General features: G+C 33.8%; 2 protein-coding genes and 1 pseudogene across 3 annotated transcripts; all 3 read right to left on the bottom strand.

Annotated features, from left to right (window-relative positions):
- Positions 1–3,643: 3,643 nt before the first annotated feature.
- LOC145567931 (phosphoethanolamine N-methyltransferase-like) lies at positions 3,644–7,858 on the bottom strand. Its single transcript, XM_081627355.1, has 11 exons — positions 7,517–7,858; positions 6,400–6,537; positions 6,171–6,308; positions 5,850–5,990; positions 5,374–5,457; positions 5,014–5,155; positions 4,561–4,841; positions 4,308–4,469; positions 4,160–4,213; positions 3,982–4,056; positions 3,644–3,893 (listed from the first exon to the last, which is right to left on the bottom strand). The coding sequence occupies exons 1-11, from the start codon at positions 7,541–7,543 to the stop codon at positions 3,786–3,788; spliced, it is 1,350 nt and encodes a 449-aa protein (XP_081483481.1). The 5' UTR covers positions 7,544–7,858; the 3' UTR covers positions 3,644–3,785.
- Positions 7,859–9,625: 1,767 nt separating this feature from the next.
- LOC145567932 (phosphoethanolamine N-methyltransferase-like) lies at positions 9,626–13,913 on the bottom strand (annotated as a pseudogene). The gene is made up of 11 exons (XR_014095753.1): positions 13,285–13,913; positions 12,189–12,326; positions 11,962–12,097; positions 11,639–11,779; positions 11,310–11,393; positions 10,966–11,107; positions 10,561–10,841; positions 10,326–10,487; positions 10,180–10,230; positions 10,000–10,073; positions 9,626–9,856 (listed from the first exon to the last, which is right to left on the bottom strand). The product of XR_014095753.1 is annotated as a phosphoethanolamine N-methyltransferase-like (transcript).
- A 917-nt stretch (positions 13,914–14,830) lies between these two features.
- LOC145567933 (syntaxin-22-like) lies at positions 14,831–21,748 on the bottom strand. The gene is made up of 7 exons (XM_081627356.1): positions 21,305–21,748; positions 19,148–19,241; positions 18,891–19,030; positions 18,152–18,226; positions 17,250–17,407; positions 17,063–17,163; positions 14,831–15,579 (listed from the first exon to the last, which is right to left on the bottom strand). The coding sequence occupies exons 1-7, from the start codon at positions 21,493–21,495 to the stop codon at positions 15,514–15,516; spliced, it is 825 nt and encodes a 274-aa protein (XP_081483482.1). The 5' UTR covers positions 21,496–21,748; the 3' UTR covers positions 14,831–15,513.
- Between the last annotated feature and the right edge of the window lie 522 nt (positions 21,749–22,270).

The following is a 22,270-nucleotide window of genomic DNA, read 5'->3' on the forward strand; positions in this document are numbered from 1 at the left end:
CGGCGCCGGAACTCCGCTGAGTTCTAGGTTTCAGGAGGGTTTTCTTTTAAAGTGATAAAAGGAGTGAAAAACCCTTTTTTTTATAATTAAATACATCGCTTTAACTATTTATAATTTTTAATTAGTAAAGTTAGTAAGTTATTACTACTTGCTGCCTATCTCTACATAAAGTTTAATTAGATACGGAGTATTGAATTTCAATCTGATCCCTCATAAGAAAGTTTCAAAGATCCGCCAAGGTGATGCTAAAAAAAAAAAAAAACTTATATAAATCAAATAGAGGAAGTATATCACAAGTACATCATTATTGGGTTTCAAAAAAAAAAAAAAAAAAAAAAAGTACATTATTATCGTCACTCTTTCCTGTTTGCATTTGAAAAAAAAACAAGGAAAAAAAGTATGGTATAGATCGACATACAGTTGGTGATTAAGTAGCTTATATAGTTATATGATGAGAATAATCAATAATGTGATGCATGTATTCCTTAATTAAATCGAATAAACACGTTGTAAATTAGTTTAGGAAGAAATAGTAATGTACTAGCTAGTATGCATGTAGGGAGATTGAAAAGTAGTCTGACCTACAAGCAAGATGCTTTCTCCATCAATTTTTTTACCAAGTTTTACCCACACTGTCTGGTCTGTCTCTATACTTATGGTGTTCTGCTGCTGATCCTCCTCCTCTTCTGGGCTCGACTCCTCTTGATCTAATGCCTCCGTGGCCTTCTTTAAGCTTCGCTCCTCCTCCTTTATTGTAGCCATTGTTTTTTTGCACCATTTCCATTATTATTCCTAGTCAAGTTCAATTCAATTCAATTCGCTGCTGGGGGGTATTATTTTGCTGTACGTACAGCTTACTTTAAAACTAGAGTAAAAGAGTGTGCTTTGAGTTTGACGATGATTGTGTGGTTGGCATTTTTACCCTTCTTTTCTTCAATATCATAGCTAGTACTTTCTCCGATAAATAATTGAAGAAAGGTCTGAATCAGTGGATATTCACTATTCACTACTCCCTGTTTTTTTTGTTTTTTTTTTTTGGGTTGAGTCTTTTCCTAAGTTACTTTTTGAGGAGTACATCATTTTTTTTAAAAAAATTGGTCTTAATATTTTGAACTGTAGCTTAATTGCATCACCCTAAACTTTTACTAGTTGCTGGCACATCATCAACTTTTGATTAGAGTACAAATGTACAATACATGCCATTAATTACCATTAATTATCAGAATTGTCTCATTTTGAGTTCCTAAATATATATACCCATTTATGACATACATATGTTACACCCCAATCAATAGTGGTGGGCTGTGATGTGCCAATAAATAGTTAAAGTTCAGGGTGTTAGTGTGTTACTGTGCGCACCCAAAATATAGTTTGGTAATTATAATTATAATCTCTTCCTCTTTTCCTTTTTCCACTGTCTTATTTTTTTCTTTTTTTGTTTATACATTACAGAGTACTCTCTCCGTCTCATAATATAATTCTTGTTTTCCTATTTTGAAAATTCAAAATGTTATTCCTTTTTCTATTTTTAGATAGTATGTAAAGACTATAGTAGCCTCACTTTTTTTTAACTTTATTTATTATACTTCCAAATTTACCCTTGAATTTTGCACATACCATATACTTTTTCCACTTTATCTCTCTAACTTTTGTTTATGATTGTACTTTTTCACTTTTATTAATGCATTTCATCCACTATCTCCTACTATTTCTTAAATACCGTGAAAAAACACAAACAACAACTATATTATGGGACGGAGGAAGTATTAGTTTTAATGCAATATTGATTATTGAACTACTCCGTATATATGACCGTTGAAGTGTAACTTCTCTTGTTACATACGGGTATCAGAAAAAAAAAATTTAAAAAAAAGTCATGACGAATTTAACAATATCCCACATAACAATAATTTAAGGGTTCGTTTGGCATCATTGTGATTTTCTGTTTTTTGTTTTATTAAATCATATGATATATGTCATATAATGAATCAAAAATTAGTCAAACTTATAAAAATATGATGATTTTGAAAACTGACAGCAGAAAAGTGAAAACACTTTTTTCTTGTTTTTTGTTTCAGTTTTCAATTTTGAAAACTGAAACAAAAAAAGTGCTATTATATTTAGTTTATGATGCATTTGAATAATATATATTATCTTTCACATCCAACTATGATATTAATAAAATTTTGATACTTGGTTAGGTCTTGTGCATTGTTGCTTAAGGGCGTATTCATCAAAATGTAATTCTAGAGGTGGTTGTTAGCTATAGTAGTAGCAGTTAAATATGGGAATAACGATTAATTGTCAACAAGTTGTTAATTAATTCTAAGCATGTGAAGATAAATAATTAAGTATGAGTGTTTGGCAAAATAGTTGTTGACTAGCTATTACCTTATTATTAAGTATAGATAAAAAAAAAAAATTAAAAAAAAACAACAAATATCTCTACCTATAATATCTTTAGCTTATTATATTAGCTTTTGACAAAACCTACATACCATCACCATTAAACACTACATCAACCATTATGTCAAAAAAAAAAAAAAAAAAAAAAAACGTACATCAACCACTACATTGTCAACCACTCATGGTCAAACCACTAAAAGCTACTCAAGAGCTAATGACAAACGTGCCCTAACTCTCTATACTTTGTATGTCATTTACTACCTCTGATTTTTTTTAGTTGCAATTTTGGAATATTTTATATCTCACAAATAATACCCAAAAGTTGCAACTAAAAAAAATGAGAGGTAGTATAATTGTCTGTCGATAAGTTGTTTGTAGGTAACGAATTTACCAAAATTTATGGTCGTCAGTTTATATATTTTCATCCATGGCCTTGCTCATCAGAGAAAACTGTTTAAAAATTATTGGTCGTCAGTTAATTAACCGTCCCTTCCTCCTTAGATCCAAACTTAACCCCTAATTATATAAACTTGTAAACATTCCAACAACTCAACAAGTTTAAATAACTTAACCCCTAATTAATAGACTTTTAAACATTTTAATAAGTTCAATTATTACCCTAAGTAAGACCTACAAGGTGACAATCTATACACAATTAGAAATCAAATTAATGTGCATTACAGTAAGAGACCAAGACTCCGTTCACTTTACCTTATTTTTGCTGAAATGAAATTATTTTTACTGAAACATAATTATATTTGTTGGACTTAAATTATTTTTATTGAACTTAAATTAATTTTACTGAACTGAAATTATTTTTGCTGAACTGAAATTATTTTTACTGATTTTCTATTATAATTCTTCTTTATGAAAACTGAATTTTATTGAACTGGAATTATTTTTACTGAACTGAAATTATTTTTACTGAATTGAAATTAATTTTATTGAATTGAACTTATTTTTACTTAACTGAAATTAATTTTACTTAATATATATATTTTTTTTTAAGGTGAAGTGAACGGGACCTAAGAAACCAAAAGTCATGATCATATATACCTGATCTAGTAATCTGAAAACGCAAATCCAAACAGTCTAAAAGACGTCATAGAACAATTATGAATGATGACACCAGATTTTTATATCCTCAGATCCAGATCTCAAATTCTTTTCTGTAAAAACTTGTAAACGTTTCAAGGAGTAATTAATCAATTTAAAACATACAGGGTTGATCTGCTAGTATTAGGAATGTAGGAATATTATACCACATAATTTTAACAGTGTTCAAATTTATTTCATGACAGAAAAATAACAATTGCCAGATTACAAGAGATTCATTACTGAAAATACTAGTAACACCTGATCAGAGGTGGTGGCAGGGATCAGTTCTTCGCTGCTTTCTCGGCAATGAACAAACCCCATCGTTGCTCACCGGATGAACTCCTCACCAACTTGGCCTTCCAACCACCAACTATGTCATTGTAATCTCCCTGCAGATTTGATAAAAGCAGATCATTAGCAAAAAAATCAGTCCAAAATGCGGCGAACTATACTCAAGTGTATTCTCTGTAGACAGACCTCAGAGAAGTCTGCAATGAATTTTTCCTTTTCCTTCTCAACTGCATTTAGTTCCCTCTCTAGAACTTTAAGAAACTAAACCAGAAAACACAAAGCCATAAGAAAATAAAAGACAATAAAACTCCATAACTGGTGATTGAAGAAAATGAAGGTAAAAGAAAAGGGAGACTAATGAAACCTGATCGGTCCTATCCTCAGCAACAACTTCATCGAATCCAGCATCTCTAAGCATCTGGATCAAACAAAATAATCTTTCAGCATACATGCTAACAGAAAGTTCAGAAATTGCGGAAAGGGCAAAAAGAATAAAATCTTTATACACTTGCCTGGCCATACGCCTGCACATCATGGAGATCATATCCCCTCTGCTTGATGTATGCTGCAAATTCAGGTGATGGTGTACCAGCATTCCTGCAGTAATCACTGATTAACACTTTCCCGCCGGGTTTCAACCATTTGTAAAACGATCTGAATAATGCAGGTTTATCCTGAAAAACAAGACAAAGTAGCAAAGTTATAATGCTAAAAATTACTACTGGTCATGTAAACAAAAGACTGGTAAACACCAACACAAATCACCTGAATGTGGAGAATGGTGTCACGGCTGTAGATCACATCAAAAGCATTATCTGGGTAGGTTATTGTTGTACAATCAGCCACCTCAAACTCGACAGCACAATTGAGTCCAACAGCACGCTCAAGTGCTATAGAGATCATATTAATGGAGAGATCAATTCCAACAACCTCAACATTGAACTCCTCTGCCATGTAAAAATCACCTCCACCTATGCCACAACCCACATCCAGAACCTTCTGGCCAGGTTTCAGGCCAAGCTTCGACACAAATTCTTTTGTGGTTTCTGCCCAGAATAAATGGTTTCAAAGACAATTCAATACACATTAATCGGAAAAAAATTAAATTTTTTTTTTGAAAAAGAAAAAAGACTATGATAAACAGGAATTGATATGATTCTACAACTCTTAATAATAATATAGTATATCCAGAATTCCAGATAACAATAGAATGTGTACCTACTCCCCCAGTGCTCACATAACCAGGGCCAAAGACTCGCTCATAACGCAAAATGCCGTTAGCTTTGTACTGAACATTATCCAGAAATTGCTGAAACCCTTTGTCATTCTCTGAATCAACTTTCTGCAATGTCCAGCAAATCTAAAATAGACAAAGATAGTCAGTAATAGGTAAATGTTACTTCTCTTCCCACAAGAAAATTAAGTACTACCCACGTCCTGATGTAATTGACTAGTTGTCAAAGTATACCATCTACTATGGGATACATGATAATTAATTCTGGAAATAGGAAGTAAGGAAATAAAACTACCCAACAACAACAAAGAGAGAATACTAAAGAGGAGCAGGATATCTAAGACCTTGTTTGAGTTGCATTTGCCACCAACCACAGAGAGCTCATAAGAGTTCCCAGATTCATTTTGCACACGACATTCTTTGAATACCTGCAGCAACCAAAACAAGATTCAGAATTATTGGAAACATTCACCATAAAAACAACAAGGATTGGTTTTTTTTTGGCTGAGGAATAAGTAGTTAACCATTCCTCTTATAGCTAATATCTTTAAGGTGGAGTAGAAACTGAGAATTTCTTCTTTTTATTTGTGGTTCTAGATTTAATTCGATTTGAACAGTGAGTCTATTTCTTTGAAACTTTGCCTCAAAAACAGAATTGCTGCAGGATACATGAAATTATAATGACACTAAAGACTGCTGATCAGAGTTTATTAAAGGTTTTTATTTCCTTCCTCACAAATCTAACAAGTCTAGTAAGACTTCTGCACATACATATAACCAAACAGAGAAACAGAGAAGATGAGTATATGAATGGACAAACCTTCGAGTAGAACTTAGGATCGCGATAGTGAATTGAGTTGTTTTGGTTCTGGTTAGCACTGTCATTAGCACAAGTCTCTGTAAAGTAAATAAAGCCTCCTGGTTTCAACCATTTCACCATGCTTTGAACCCTTTTTCCAACCTACAGTTCCAAAAGTAAAATACACTCCAATTGTTAACACTGACAGTACTATCAGAAATAAATGTATACAGCTAAAAGTAACAGGAGACACCACTAGTCAAGTTCATTATAAGAATCTTATTCTCATTTTATGTATATTGATCAACATGTGAAAAGAGGAAAGCCAAGCACCAAGATTACCTCATCATCAGAAAGATGCACAAGAAACGAATTAGCAAATATCAGATCAAAGGATTCTGGCGAAATGTCTAGATTAGAACATGAAACATCAGCAGAAATCAACTTCACATTTGGGTATTGTGCAACAATGCTTTCACTCTGCGACCAAAACAAAGGATATTAGAATGGTCTACAAAAATAAATACGGTAAATTTGGCAAGTAAAATTGCTGATCACTGATCGATCTCACCTCAGCTTTCACACTCCCAGTGACATCAATAGCAACAACCTGGCCAGCCTTTTTGGCAAGTTCACCAGTAAGATGACCAATACCCTCGCCAATTTGCAGTACAGACTTTCCTTCATAAGGTGGAAGCGAAGGAAGTACCTAAATCCGTAGAGAAAAGCATGTACAAACTTCATCAGTACACAAAACAGTACTCTGTACATTCATGAACAAGCTTGGTTAAGGGCTCAAAGCTTGCCTGACAATAAACAAAGAATTGACTAACAACATATACATCAACTCATTCAGTTAACAAGCTTTATATGAATTACATGGTTTTCTTTTACTCATTCGCATTCACGAGCAAATCGATTATAGGGACTGTTATCGTATAGTAGTCCCTAAGTCCCCAATTAACAGTCACACACTACTTTGGTTAGATGTCAAGTTTACAATTCACTAGTCAACTCGCCTTTACAAACATAAAGTTTACCCTATAATATGATTGGTATTTCAATTTTCTTTCCATTATTTGTCCTTTCTTCTCTCTGTTTATTGCATCATTTCATCACAAAAGTTTATATATACATGTAATGTCAAAACAAATGGTACATTAAATTACACTTTGCTACTTCATTATTTAAAGAATGACATCACAGTTTGATACTTATGAAGGGACCTTGTAATTTGATCAATATCACGAAGACACGTATCAGTATTTATACAACAAAATACAGTATGAGATATCAAAATGTCACTTTCCTACTTACACGTGAATTCTTTACCAATAAATCAGTGTCGTTTTCAACTTTACATCCTCTTTTATAATTTTTTTTATAATTTTCAAGTAAGCTAGTTCCGAACCAAACCAGATCGATCTGATCTTAGTTGACGACTATGTTAGAATTCTAAAGCGGTTAACATAACTAATAACTCCTTCAAACAAGGAGATTTATTCATTAATCAACCTATGATTGATTAGGAATACATTAGAACTAATTAACTCTAGTATTAGTGTATTACATACGAAATTAACATGTTAGATATACTATGATCATATGAAAACACAGAGTGATTAAATAGCAAAATCATAGTATAATAAAACTATAAAACAGCTGAAGAAATGGAAGTTTGAACAAACCTCAAGATGAGCAATTTGAGGAGCCATATCTTTTGACAAGAGTAAGTGGAGGGGAGGGAAAGTTGGTTAAAAAGGAAGGAGGACTAAGAACCGTTGATGGCGAGGCGAGAACGAGAGAAAGACCTTGATCTACGGTTGAGAGCTCTTCCTCTCTGCTGCATTCAGCTGCAAAGCAAAGCAGGGTACAAAACAACACTATATAGGAAAAGGGAGCTCCTTAATAATATTTTGGAGAATGGAGATAGTGGAGATCCTCTATTATTTTTGCTTCTGCTTTTGTAGACTCGTCCTCATAGCTATTGGACATAAACCGTGGGCCCTCTTTTTTATTATGACACAAATTAATTAGTAGCGGACTTAAAAAAAAATTATAATGATCGAGGTATGGAAATTTAAGAATTTTATAAGCTATACGAGTAGCATGTGTAGGCATTTGATTGAACCTAAGATATTATATCGGTGTTCTCGTGAATTGTAAGATGTTTGGGCTATGAGGAAGCTCAAATATAGTTTTGAAACACTTCGATCAGAGTTCAATAATATTAAAACATTAAATTTTCTAAAAATGTTGTATGTTTTTTTCCATTTGGACCAAATAGTATCTATTCTGTCCAAAGTTTGTTTCCCTACATATTTAGGCTATTTTCTTGAAATTACTGGACAAGAGAAAAAGAGCTCACGATATGAAGAACGGGATGCCACATATCAAAAACAACCAACAACGAAACAAAAGAAAGTGACACTTTCTCTTAGCCTTCCATAAGACCAAAATAAAAGAACCACGTCAATTTTCCACCAACCACGTCAATTTGGAATATACGAAGTAATAAACCCAAATAAATAAAGTACAAATGAAATGAGCAATAAAATTAGAGTGGGTTAAATCACTTCAATTTTTTAAAATAACTTATGCTTCGTAATAATAATAATAAATAATTTCATTACAAATCAATTCAGAATAATGAATAATTTGATTCCTCAAGGATAAGTTGATAAGCAAAAGAATATTTTTTGAGAAAAAAGCCATAATCACGATAACTGTGTTTGATTGGGAAATCCAGAAAAGTTTATACAATTTGTGAATTAATATCGTATATAGAGTATGGAGATCGACGCCTATTGTTTTTTTACCCATTAAATCCAAGATCCAATGTCTATTCTCCTTCCTTAAATCAGCTAATATTTTTATCTATGCTTGGAATATTCTTATGACTTATCCCTGAGACTTGAGGTATACAGCAGGCTAGCGGCTCAACTACCTCAGTTTCTAAAATATTACGATCTCTCCGTATAAAATTAATAGTCGTGTATACTACTTTAAAATATATTTTCCACTTCGAATCTTAGTTTCTCCCAGAGACATCCCAAGAAGGGTGAAATTAACACATTTTTGCCCATGAGTGATAACACAGAATATTCCAACAATTTCCAAACATGTATGTATAGCGCTAGAATCATGCCTCTGAAGATATATGCAACACAGCTACTGCTTATTACAATCAATTCACACCATAGAATTGGTACGAAGGAGAAATACAAACATATCAAAGGCAACAAGGTATTTGATGATAATTTCATTATGTGTAAGATGAATAAGGAGACCTATGAGCCATAAATCTATGAATTCTTATACCTTTACAGCACTTACTTATGATACATTTATACAAGGTCAACAAGGTTATGCAACAAAAGAGATGCAACATAATGTTGATGATATATATAGTAACATCATTTGATACTCTTTTAACACTATGTTTGGATAAAGAGAAATGGAGGGAAAGAAACGGAAGAAAAATAGAGAATTGCATGTTTCACATCATTCTTTATTTAAATATCTAATGCAAGGAGAGAAAGGGAAGGAATTTGAAGGATTCATTTTCCTTCCCCTTTTAATAAGCTAGATCCCTCCATTGTTGGAGAGATTTAAAAGAAAAATGGAAGTTTATCTTTTCCCTCCCCTTCCATCCCTTTCCCGTCCCCTTCCTTCTCCCTTCACTATTGTAAAATTCTTTTGTTTTTGTATGTAAGAACTTGTAATTGTAGTAATCAATTTAAACATATAGGGTTGAATTGGTAGTAATAGGAATTTAGGAATGTTATACCACATAATTTGAATTGCATCAATTTTCCACTTTATTTCATGACAGAATAATACTACGTAATAATTACCAGAGTACACATGATTCATAACTGAAAACACTTGTAAAATCCGATTAGAGGGGCTGGCAAAGATCAGTTCTTCACTGCTTTCTCAGCAATAAATAAACCCCATCGTTGCTCACCGGATGAACTCCTGACCACCTTGGCCTTCCAGCCACCAACTATGTCATTGTAATCTCCCTGCACAGTATGCACATTTATTTTCTTTATTTTTTTGAGGCCATTAAGCACATTTAATTAAAAGACGGGTCATTAGCCAAGAAAAAAAAAAGGTCCAAAATGTAGTTAAACTATACTCTTAAGTCTTTTCTCTGAATACAAACCTCAGTGAAGTCTGCAATAAATCTTTCCTTTTCCTTCTCGACTGCATTAAGTTCCTCTCTGGAACTTTCAGAAACTAAACCAGAAACACAAAGCCATAAGAAACTAAAAGACAATAAATCTCCATAATTGGTAATCGAAGATAATGTAGGTAAAATAAAGAAAAGGGAGCCTAATGGAACCTGATCGGTCCTATCTTCAGCAACAACTTCAAATCCAGCACCTCTAAGCATCTGGATCGAATGAATGATATTTCAGCATACACGCTAATGGAAAAAAGTTCTGTAATTGCAGAGAGGGCAATAAGACTAAAATCATATACACTTGCCTGGCCATATGCCTGCACATCATGGAGATCATATCCCCTCTGCTTAATGTATGCTGCAAATTCAGGTGATGGTGTACCAGCATTCTTGCAGTAGTCAGTAATTAAAACTTTCCCGCCAGGTTTCAACCATTTGTAAAATGATCTGAATAATGCAGGTTTATCCTGAAAAATAAATAACAGTAGCAAAGTTATAATGCTAAAAGTTGCTACTAGGGATGTAAACACTATAAATCACCTGAATATGGAGAATGGTGTCACGGCTGTAGATCACATCAAAAGCATTGTCTGGGTAAGTTATTGTTGTACAATCAGCCACCTCAAACTCGACAGCACAATTGAGTCCAACAGAACGCTCAAGAGCTATAGAGATCATATTGATGGAGAGATCAATTCCAACAACCTCAACATTGAACTTCTCTGCCATGTAGAAGTCAACTCCACCTATGCCACAACCCACATCCAGAACCTTCTGGCCAGGTTTCAGGCCAAGCTTCGACACAAATTCTTTCGTGGTTACTGCCCAAAATTAAAGGTTTCATTAACGATTCAATAAGCATTAACTGATAAAAATAAACGAATTAATATGATTACCATAACTCTGAATAATAATATAGTATCCAGATAACAATAGATAGTGTACCTATTCCCCCAGGGCTCACATAACCAGGGCCAAAGACTCGCTCATATTGCAAAATGCTATTACTTTTGTACTGAACATTATCCAGAAGTTGCTGAAACCCTTTGTCATTGTCTGAATCAACTTTCTGCAATGTCCAGCAAATCTGAAATAGACAAAGATAGTAGTAGGTGAATAGTTCTTCTCTTCCCACGCAAAAATTAAGTACTACCCACATCCTGATGTAGTTGTCAAAGTATACTATCTACTATGGGGTACACGATAATTCTGGAAATAGGAAGTAAGGAAATAAAACTACCCAACAACAACAAAGAGAGAATACTAAAGAGCAGCTGGATATCTAAGACCTTGTTTGAATTGCATTTGCCACCAACCACAGAGAGCTCATAAGAGTTCCCAGATTCATTTTGCACGCGACATTCTTGGAATACCTGCAGCAATCAAAACAAATTTCTTGACTCAATGCGATTTAAACAGTGAGTCTATTTCTTTGAAGCTAACTTTGCCTCAAAATCAGAACTGCTGCAGGATACATGAAATTATAACTTTGACTCAAGTTTATGAGAGGTTTTGAATTGCCCTCCTCACAAATCTAAGAAGCGAAGTAAGATTTTTGTACATACATATATTGAACAGAGAAAACAAAGAAGAAGATGAAAAACATGAAAGGACAAACCTTTGAGTAGAACTTAGGATCGCGATAATGGATTGAGTTACTTTGGTTTTGATTAGCACTTTCGTTAGCACAAGTCTCTCTAAAGTAAATAATGCCTCCTGGTTTCAACCATTTCACCATGCTGTGAACCATTTTTCCAACCTACAGTTCCAAAAGTAAAATACACTCCAAGTGTAAACATTGACAGTACTATCAGAAACAAACGATACCTACACAGGTACAAGTTACTGGACACACCACTAGCCAAGTTCATTATAAGAATGTTATTCTCATTCATGTATATGGATCACAATATGAAGAGGGAAGCCAAGCACCAAGATTACCTCATCATCAGAAAGATGCACAAGAAACGAATTAGCGAATATCAGATCAAAGGATATTAGAATGGTCTAGATTAGGACATAAAACATCAACAGATATGAACTTCACATTTGGGTATTGTGAACTAAGGCTTTCACTCTGCAACCAAAACAAAGGATATTAGAATGGTCTACACAAATAAATACGGTAAATTTAGCTAGTAAAATTGCTGATCACTGATTGATCTCACCTCAGTTTTCACACTCCCAGTGACATCAACAGCTACAACCTGGCCAGCCTTCTTGGCTAGTTCACCAGTAAGATGACCAATACCCTCGCCAATTTGTAGTACAGACTTTCCTTCATAAAGTGGAAGTGAAGGAAGTACCTGTATCCATACAGGAGAGCATGTAAAACTGTATCAATACACAAAACAGTACTGCATACATCCATGATTTGTGAACAAGCCTGATTAAGGGCTCAAAGCTTGCCTAACAATAAATGAAGAAATGACTAGTTAACATGCTTTCTATGAATGACATAATTTTCTTTGACTCATTCACATTAATTAGCAAATCGATTGCATGGGGAGTATATTGTAAAATAGTCACACACCCTACTTTGGTTAGACGTCAAGTTTACAATTCATTGGTCAAAGCCTTTATAATCATAATAACTACCATGTAATATGATTGATATCTCAATTATTTATCCTTTTCATCTTTTTGTTTATTGAACCATTCCATTTTAAAAATAAATTCACTACAATTGGTACATTAAATTATACAAGTACTTTGATACTCCGTTATCTAAGAATGACATTACAGTTTGATGCTGATGAAGATATACTATAAATCAATATATATGCCCTGTAATTTGATTAATATTCCAAAAGACATACACTAGTACAAGTATAGAACAAAATACAGTATTGGATATCAAAATGCCAGTTTCCACTTACACGTGAATTCTTTACCGATAAATTAGTGTCGTTTTCAACTCTAAATCCTCTTTAATAATTTTTTGATGATTTCAAGTAAGCTAGTTCCGAACCAAACCTGATCAATCTGATCTCAGTTGACGACTTATGTCAGAAATTCTGATGCGGTTAACATAACTTAAAACCTCTTCAAACAAGGAGAGCATTCAATAATCAAGTTATGATTGATTAGGTGTATTAGAACTAATTAACTCTAGTATTACTATATTACATCTTTTTGTGTCTTATAACAAGTTATGTATACTATGATCATATGAAAACACACAGTGATTACATTACATAATCATATTATAATATTATAATAAAATTATAAAAACAGCAGAAGAAATGGAAGTTTTTAACATACCTCAAGTTGAGCACTTTGAGGAGCCATATCTTGTCACAAGAGTAAGTGGAGGAGAGAGAAAATTAAAAAGGAAGGAGGACTAAGAACCGTTGATGGCGATGCGAGAATGAGAGAAAGACCTTGATCTACGGTTGAGAGCTCTTCCTCTCTGCTGCATTCAGCTGCAAAGCAAGCAGGGTACAAACAACTCTATATGGGAAAAGGGAGCACCTTAATAATATTTTGGAGAATGGAGATAGTGGAGATCCTCTATTATTTTTGCTTCTGCTTTTGTAGACTCGACCTCATAGCTATAAGACATAAAATGCGGGTGCCTCTTTTTCTGATTATTTATGATGGCGCTAATTAATTAATTTATGGAAATTCAAAAATTTTGTAAAGTTAAAATGAGTATTCGAGTAGTATGTAGTTACGTACTTTATGTGGTCATTTGATTGAACTTAAAAAATTTCACCTCGATTTTTATGTAGCTATTAGAATTGTTGATGTATGTTTTTTCATTTATAGTATCTCTATCCAAAATTTGCTTCCCTAACTATTTAGGCTATTTTTCTTAAAATTAATGGAACAAGAGATATGCTCTGTTTTCTTCCAAAAAAAAATGGAACAAGAGAAAAAGAGCTCACGATATGAAGAACGAGAAACCACATATAAAAAACAACCTATAAAAGGAAAAGGGAAAGAAAAAAAGTGACAGTTTCTATTAGCCTTCCGAATTTAAAGAGCCACGTCGATTTTCCATCAACCACGTCAATTTGGCATATACGAAATAATATCCCAAATAAACAAAGTACAAATGAAAATGAACAAGAAAATTAAAGTGGGTTAAGTCACTTCATTTTTTAAAAAATATTTTTGGTGCCAATTCATATCATTGTACATCGTAATAATAATAATAATGAATAATTTCATTACAAATCTCATTGTAAAAAATGAATAATCTCATTAAAAATAAACTTCAAGAGAAGGTGGAATCTTTATTCCCCTTGATAAGCAAAAGAACATTTTTTGAGATAACTGTGTTTGATCGGGAAATTATACAATGTGTGAAATAATATCGTATATGGAGTATGGAGATCGACGCCTATTGAATTTTTTTATATCTTAAATCCAAGATCCAATGTCTATTCTGCTTCGTTAAATCAACTATTATATTTATTCTTATGACTACTTATCCCTGAGACTTAGGGAATATAGCAGCCTAGCACAACTCCCTCAATTTCTACAGTAAATGTTATGCTCCCTCCATCTAAAATTAATAGTCGAGTTCTTCGACTTTGAATCTTAACTTCTCCCATAGACATCCAAGAAGGGAAGATAACACATCTGCTTAACTAATAACACAAATTTTCAAACCATGTTAAAAAATGTATAGCACTAAAATTAAGAGCCTGAGAAGCTAAGATATATGCAAAAGGAATTGGCATAAAACTACGCTTATTACAAACAACTCGCACCATAAAATTGGTATGAAGGAGAAGTACAAACAGATCAAAGGCCACAAAGTATTTGATGATATTATGTGTAAGATGGTTAAGGAGACTAATGAGCGATAAATCTGCGACTTTTTATACCTTTACATTTGCTTATGATACATTTATACAATGTCAACAGGGTTATGCAACCAAAGAGATGCAACATAATGTTGATTATATAGTAACAAACTAACAAAGGTTCAGATATAAACTGACCAGCGATACTGCGATAAAAAGTTTCTCACTTCATGTGACACTCTTCAAGTAAAAAACAGAGAAATCATATGCATCCGCACAAGCCAATCCCAAAAAATAGACAATTTGACAAGAAATTTTCAGCCAAATAACACGGACCTTTTTCTTTTCTTTTCCTTTTTTTTTTTAAAAGGGAAAATAGCAAAAAAAGAATTTCAAATTAAACTGAAAGGATGATAAAACAGAGAGATGTAGTTGGACAGCGAGTCACAACTTACAGAATACATAGACAACCCAACCAAATTCAACTAGAAACAGCTCAAAATCTCCCCTGCATCCCGTTTACTCGCCAAGCGACCTGAAAGTGTTGCAACAATCACCTAAGCCTGCAATTGATAGCATAACACAGTCCCACAGCCTTTCTTGTGTCCCTGCTTCCAACAACCATACATACAAGGCAACATGGGAAGAAAAGGAAGAGAGAATGGAAACTTTGAATCTCTCCAGACAAGAAACCTTTTCAGCTCATGCAAAGAGGAAATGTTACACTCCTTCCTCCTTATGCTACAATGACTATAAGAACAATCAGGAGAACGATCGCAAAGATTACCAAGAGCAAGCAGGTCTGCATTCAATAAACAATTGTCATCAGAAAATGAGAAGACAAGAAAACAATTTAAAGACTTTATAAATGCACAAGAAATGTATATGTGACGATCCCCACTTGCTGATTGATAAGATGTATCCTAAAGGACAAGGTAAACTCATATTAGCTAAAGTGAAAAAGAAGAAAATGTTTAGTCTCACCACAACACTTCAATGCATTAGCCAGGCTTAGGGCTACTGGTTATATTGTTGAGGGTGAATTGTATTGTTGAGTGGTGCCTTAAACTGCTTAAGGGGTTACTTATATAACAATAGGGTGGTTTTTTCTATAATTGAGGAGCAATTAGTTACTGGTATGTTGTTAATGGGGATTTGTTATATAGTTTAGGGGTGACAGATACAAAATGCCAATAAGGGGTGAATCGTTGCACAATGCACACTTCATCCACTTAGTGTAAGACTTGTCTCACCCAATTCGCACATGCTATACCTAAACTATAAATTTGATACATTGTTTTCAACAAAGAATGTGTATCTCTAACATAATAATATTATTTAATTAATGAATTATTCCAATTTCCTCCAAATGATTACATATTTTAGTGCCTCCAATTATGTGACGGATTTGATAGTTTGATCATGTTTTATTAATTTTTTAATGTGATTTTAATCCATATACGTGTACACCTTCATAGCATCCAATTTGAGGCGCATCTTACGGTGTAGAGCCTAGGAACTAATCTAAATTAATCTACCAAACTCTTGATTGGGGGGCTTAAAATAAAGCCTTAACCAAAAAAATCAATATTAAAAAAAGGTGCAAAAAAAAAAGTTGATTTTTTATTTTAGAAAAATTGCTTTTTGGCTAACAAATAGCTACATATTTTACATCTACACGCTTTGCCATGGCATATGTACTTTGTGTATGTATATAATACACTTCTGTTTCTTTAAAACTTTTGGTAATTATAAATTTAAATTAATGTAGATTTGGATAACCCCAAGTGATTAAGTGTTTATTATATTACAAATACAATTCATTTGTTCTAAAATTGGAGCATCACGTGTTATATGAGATAATTATTCTACTAAATGTGTGCATTGTGGTGACAACACATATATTCTCAATCTTATTATATCTTAATTAATTAATTAATTGTTTCAAAAAAAAAAAATTAATTAATTACGTACTATAACGCAATTATGCTTTACTACCTTTTCAGTTTTTGGAAACAAAAATCTACTTAATTAATTGGTCTTTCGGTTGTACACTTGTACACCGGCGGAGCAAGCTTTTCCATATGCAAATTCAATACAAAAAATATGCACAGATAATCCTTCTCATTATAAGACCCTTCTCACTAATGGTGACTGACGTTCAAGCATGATCCATCAATTAACTATATATTTGTTCAAACATCTAGAAATTCATTCATAAGCAACAAGGAATATAGCCTGGACAGTCAAAACAAATGAACATCATTAGTGAAAACACAACGCACCAGTGATGAATTCGATCTCTGGGTTTTGGATGCCTTTCCAAGATGGGATCTCGCCTGTGCAGTGGCTGCATGAGCATTCTCAACATTGGACCCAATATCATCTGTGCAAAAGAATCATTATATTAATACTATAACACATTGCATCCCTATTCAATGGTAAGCAGTTGTAGACAACTTGTGAACTTACCAATCATAGCTCCTTGGTCGTGGACAAGCACTGCAAGATCTTTGAAGATCTCATTTACCTCACCAATTTGCTGCTGTATTTCCTGTATTCCTTGCTCTCTTTCCTCAATGACAGCTTCATTAAAAGATATCTCATTGTCCAACAGTAACACATCTTGTCTGCACGACACCAAGAAAGTTTAGGTCATTGGGAAACTAAGAGGCTGTTTTTTACTTTTTAGCAGTTAAAATCTGCAGACCAAACGCTATGACACATAGCAATTCATTAACATCAATTTAATGCTTCATCCACACAGCAACTATGTTAAGTCGTTTTTTTTTTTTTTTCTAAGTCTGTTATCATGATTCATGACAATTGACAATCCTATGTTATGTGGTAGCAAAGGCAGACTTGCAAAATCAGATGATGCTTGACAACATACCCAGAAGGAAATTTTTGGTGTACATGTTGCAACTTGCAAGGACTTCATCAGTGTACCCTCTCTTGAAAAACTCACATCTAACAACTCCTGCCAGAGAAATTGTTTTTCTCCTTTTAAAATTTTCAAGTCATTTTGAGGGTTATGCTGAAATATGTTAACACGAGGATACTGGCACGATGCTGTGTACAGACTTTGAAACTAGACAGACTATAGGCAATAACCCCAACCTGATGTCAGAGAACCTTATTGTTTTATACAATCCAATGACTAAACAATGACAACTGGCAACTTTTCAAGTAATCATTCAATAAATTACATCAAAACCCATGATAATTCTCATAACTATATAACCAAATGAAAGAAATATCACGGTACAAGAACCAGGTAATAGTACTACTTAAAATCCTAAAATAAGATTAAGGACAGCTGTAATAAAAGAATGAGCATTTAGCTTAAAACAAATTTAAAAGAAGATCTTCACCTTCTAGCTTCCACAAGAAGAGCTCGCTGCTCCGGCGTCTTATCTGAATTCACATCAACTTCACTAGCAGTGTAACTACAACAGAAGGCAAAGAACACTAGTTTAGTTATCAGTTCTATCTTTTATTACAAGCAACAAGTAGCTGAAACAAAAGGCAGTCAGTAAAATATAAGATGAGTGGACAGTAGAAAAAAATTTTGTCTTTGTTTACAGCAAACAAGAAAACATGAAACAAAAATGAAAAAAATGACAACAGCTACTTGTGAGTTACGGACAATAATGCTCCTCTATGTTTGACATAAACGAAATGCAAAGATGATCCTGAATAACAAACCTATTACTTAGGTGTAATATCTGAATGCCATGCAAGTAGTAAACTGCAAGGAATCAGTATTTGAGGGAGGGGCACATTAGTCATAGCCTATTAGTAGTGTCTTGAGGAATAAGTTAAGAGTTAGTTATGAGACTTTTTCTATAAATAGACCTCATTAGGAGGAGTAAGGATCATGTTGAATATTGTGAGGATTCTTATTGGGAGAGAGTGAGCCTCTCGAAAGCTCAAGTTAGGAGAGCATCCACCTCTCGAAAGTGGAATTATCGTTTGATTAGTGTAATTTATATATTATCAATATAATCAGCATTATTCTTCCCTAATTTCTGCCATTATTAAGCTGTAATCATGCCAGAAACCATGCTAATTCCTAGCATAAACATGCAAATTGACAAAAACATTAGGTACCTAGAAGGAAGAACAGCCTGAGGAACAAAAGGGGTATACGCTGTTTCCCGCTCTGCCGCAAGACGTTGAGCCTTCTGGAACTCCTTCAAAACTGCTTGGAAATCTTTTGCAAGTTTAGCATCAGCTATCTTCTTGTTTGCCTAAATGCATGATTACATGAAACGAAAGTGAAATCAAATTCTGGCTCGGGAAAGTGTAAATACCCAATTAAGGAAGGAACACACTCAAAGAACCTGAAGTGTAGAAAATAAACTTACACTGATATTACTGTCGTGATCAGTCTCACTTGCTTGCTTGAGTTTAGCTGAAGTGTCCTTTACTAATTGCCCAATATGTAACCTTGTTTTGTGGCTATTAACAGGATGAAACAAAGTTCAGAGAAGACTAATTCAAAATGAAAAGCACAGTCACATGTAAACAGTGAAGGAGGCCAAGTCATGCTATATATTGAGAAATAGCCCACATATTGTAGAAAAGTTTTCAAAAATAGGACTAGTCTCAACCTCCCATTAGTATCAAGAGATAGCGGAAAGTAAATTTTACATTCAACTGTTCAGAAAACTAGAACAGTACCAAAAGAAAATCAGTGCAAAGCCAAAGAAGCAGAGACAGTGTACATGACGATGGCATATAGAACAAATCTAGTAGTTTGACTAGTCTCTATGGTCCCCAGGCATAGTTACTTTGTCACTCCTCACATCCATTCAATGGAATTAACTCTAATCATCCCAATAACTGAGGATGGGAGGATTACCATTTTGATGATTTTTTTTTTTTAACATTACAGAAGAAAACAAGGAGGAGAAGCAGCACAATCCTACACCTGAATTGCTAATTAATGAAAATGTGCCTGCTTTTTTTTCCATACAGTTTCAGACAAAATCACACAAATATAAGACAATTTCAAACAAAATAGTTTTTTTCAGACAAAATCTAATAATTTCAAATATGTTCAAATAAATTAATTACAAAAAAAAAAAAAAAAAAAAAAAAAAAAAAGTTGAACCAAAATTAGCCTAAGGCCCTTAGCATCATCTTTTACAGAAATAAACAAGTAAATACTCCAAATGCATGAATCAAGGGTAAACCAATTCCATGCTTAATAAAGTTGAAATGAGCAGCATTTCTCCATTCATTTTGCCTAGTCTAGCAAATAAATTATCCAGTATGTGCTAATAAATTAATAGGGTCCTTATAAGTTTCTAGAACCAGCCTTGTAAACCATGTAAAGAATCTACAGATGCCACGAATTATTATCCTTGCAGGTTTTTAAGATTAATAAAAAGAGTTACAGTCGACAAGAAAAGCAAGCGCAGTGAACCTTGATGAGTATCCACTGGAGACAGGGAAAAAATCTGTTGCCTCAGCAGCCAAACATTGCAATTCAACCATCTGAATCCCACATGAATCACTACGAATGGAATCGTAGCTCTAGGAGTCTAGGTTTCCGTTATGTAAAACAAAAAATCTGAGTGGCAGCAATGTATCTTTCTTTAAACCAAACTTAAGCACTTAACAGTTAACACAACCTCAATCATGCTTCCCGAGCAACTAAAATTCTAGGTCAACGCCAAATATCATAACTTCTATAGAATTGCCTCTGCAAGAATAAATCAACTAACTTACACCCATTACTAGATCCATCACACAAGCCACAACATGTAACTGTAGAATCTCACTAATTTCAACCAACCCCTGAATTGGTACATGCAAAAGGAGCTCCTCAACTCATAACCATAATTAATTAACCTACGGATGAAACCAAAATCTCACCTACCGAAGTTCATCCAATCAAGTTACCTTGTACCCCCAAAGGTCCTAGAGTAACAAACTTGTTAGCCAGAGAACTGATTCTTATAACCACAATCATCACAAACCCTGCCATAGCTCAACTGACAAAACCCAACCATTTCACAACAATAACATCACACATTTCACATGTTTCAACCGATAGCATAGCAAACAACAATGGCACAATACACCATAACCAGATAAAGAGCTTAATCCACACAAATTACAACAAGAACCAGTAAAAGTGACAGCAGAATCGCTTGTTCATTGGCGAAATTCTTTCTTTTCCTCAGCAAATTAATAAACCATTACAAATATAACCAACCAAAATTCACGTTGAGCTGAACGCCTTAACCTAGCCAAATTACCACAAAACTCACAGAATTGCACAGCATAAACCTAACTGAAGTAATCAAACCTCAAAAAGAGCTAAACCCAGAAAAATTAACACAAAACCCATCATAATTCACACAAACCCCAACAATATTAACCACAAAATCACCCAATTTACAAAATCAAAACGACAATTCCACAAAATTTGACCATAATACATTAATCAAATCACAATCCAGCAAAATTACCACAAAATGAACCAAAATTGAGGGTAAAATGAGAAGACATACAGTTTTTCACGAAGTTGAAGGGTGTCTTTGGGGGTGCCAAGGGTATTAACAAGGCGTTGAAAAGAAGAAACAGCGGTATTAATCTGGAAGATTCCAGAAGCGACGGACTGAGTTGAGTCTTGCTTTGCATTTATCAAATCACGTCTCGACGCCAATGGCCGACGACCCGCTTCGAGATCTTGGAAGCTCATCTCGATTTTCTCTCTCCTCCCCAATTTCCCCGTTTTCCTCTTCAATCAATCCTCCCAAACAAGGAAAAAATTTGGGGGATTTGATTAAAAATAGAAAAAAAAAAAAAAAAAAAAAAAAAAAGGATCGGAAATTCTGGGAAAACTTTTTCAGAATTGCAGGAAAAAGTTGCGATAATTGAGGAAGTTGAAGAAGATGAAGAATGTGAAAAGGGGTTTTTTTTTTGTTTTTTTAAATTTGTTTTAATTTTTTAATTGTGGAAAATTGAGGGGTTCCCGCCGGCCAGGTGAAGCCAGGTCTTACGTGGACCCACGGTGTTACACGTGGCAGGAATGTGGGGAGTTTGTGAGTTTAGTAATCCAACTAGGTCATGACATCTGTCGTGTAGTGGTCAAGCTTGGGCTGTTTGTGAATTTTGTAGTTCAACTCTCAGCTGGTTACAAGTTGTTTGGTGTGTTTGTGTTTTAGGAGTATTTGAACTTCAAGTTGCATATTATGACAATGGAATGACAATACACAGTTGTATTTATAAGATTTGTTTGAGATATTGTGAGTGATTTGTTAATAACAAGTCCAGCTCAAGTTTGGAGTAGGTATTTAAATTCAGAAGTAGGAATTGAAACATTCAAATATAGTCTAATTCAGGTTATTATTGTTCAGGTTATTATTGTTCGGATTAGTTAGGTCATTATCAATATGCGTATCTAAATGTAATAGCTAGCACATTCAAGCTGAGTTGGTTCAAATTAAAATTATGTCAAAATTGGCTAGTCTAAT

The sequence above is a fragment of the Chenopodium album genome, chromosome 11 (assembly GCF_948465745.1).
Source record: "Chenopodium album chromosome 11, dcCheAlbu1.1, whole genome shotgun sequence".
Lineage (NCBI taxonomy): Eukaryota > Viridiplantae > Streptophyta > Magnoliopsida > Caryophyllales > Amaranthaceae > Chenopodium > Chenopodium album.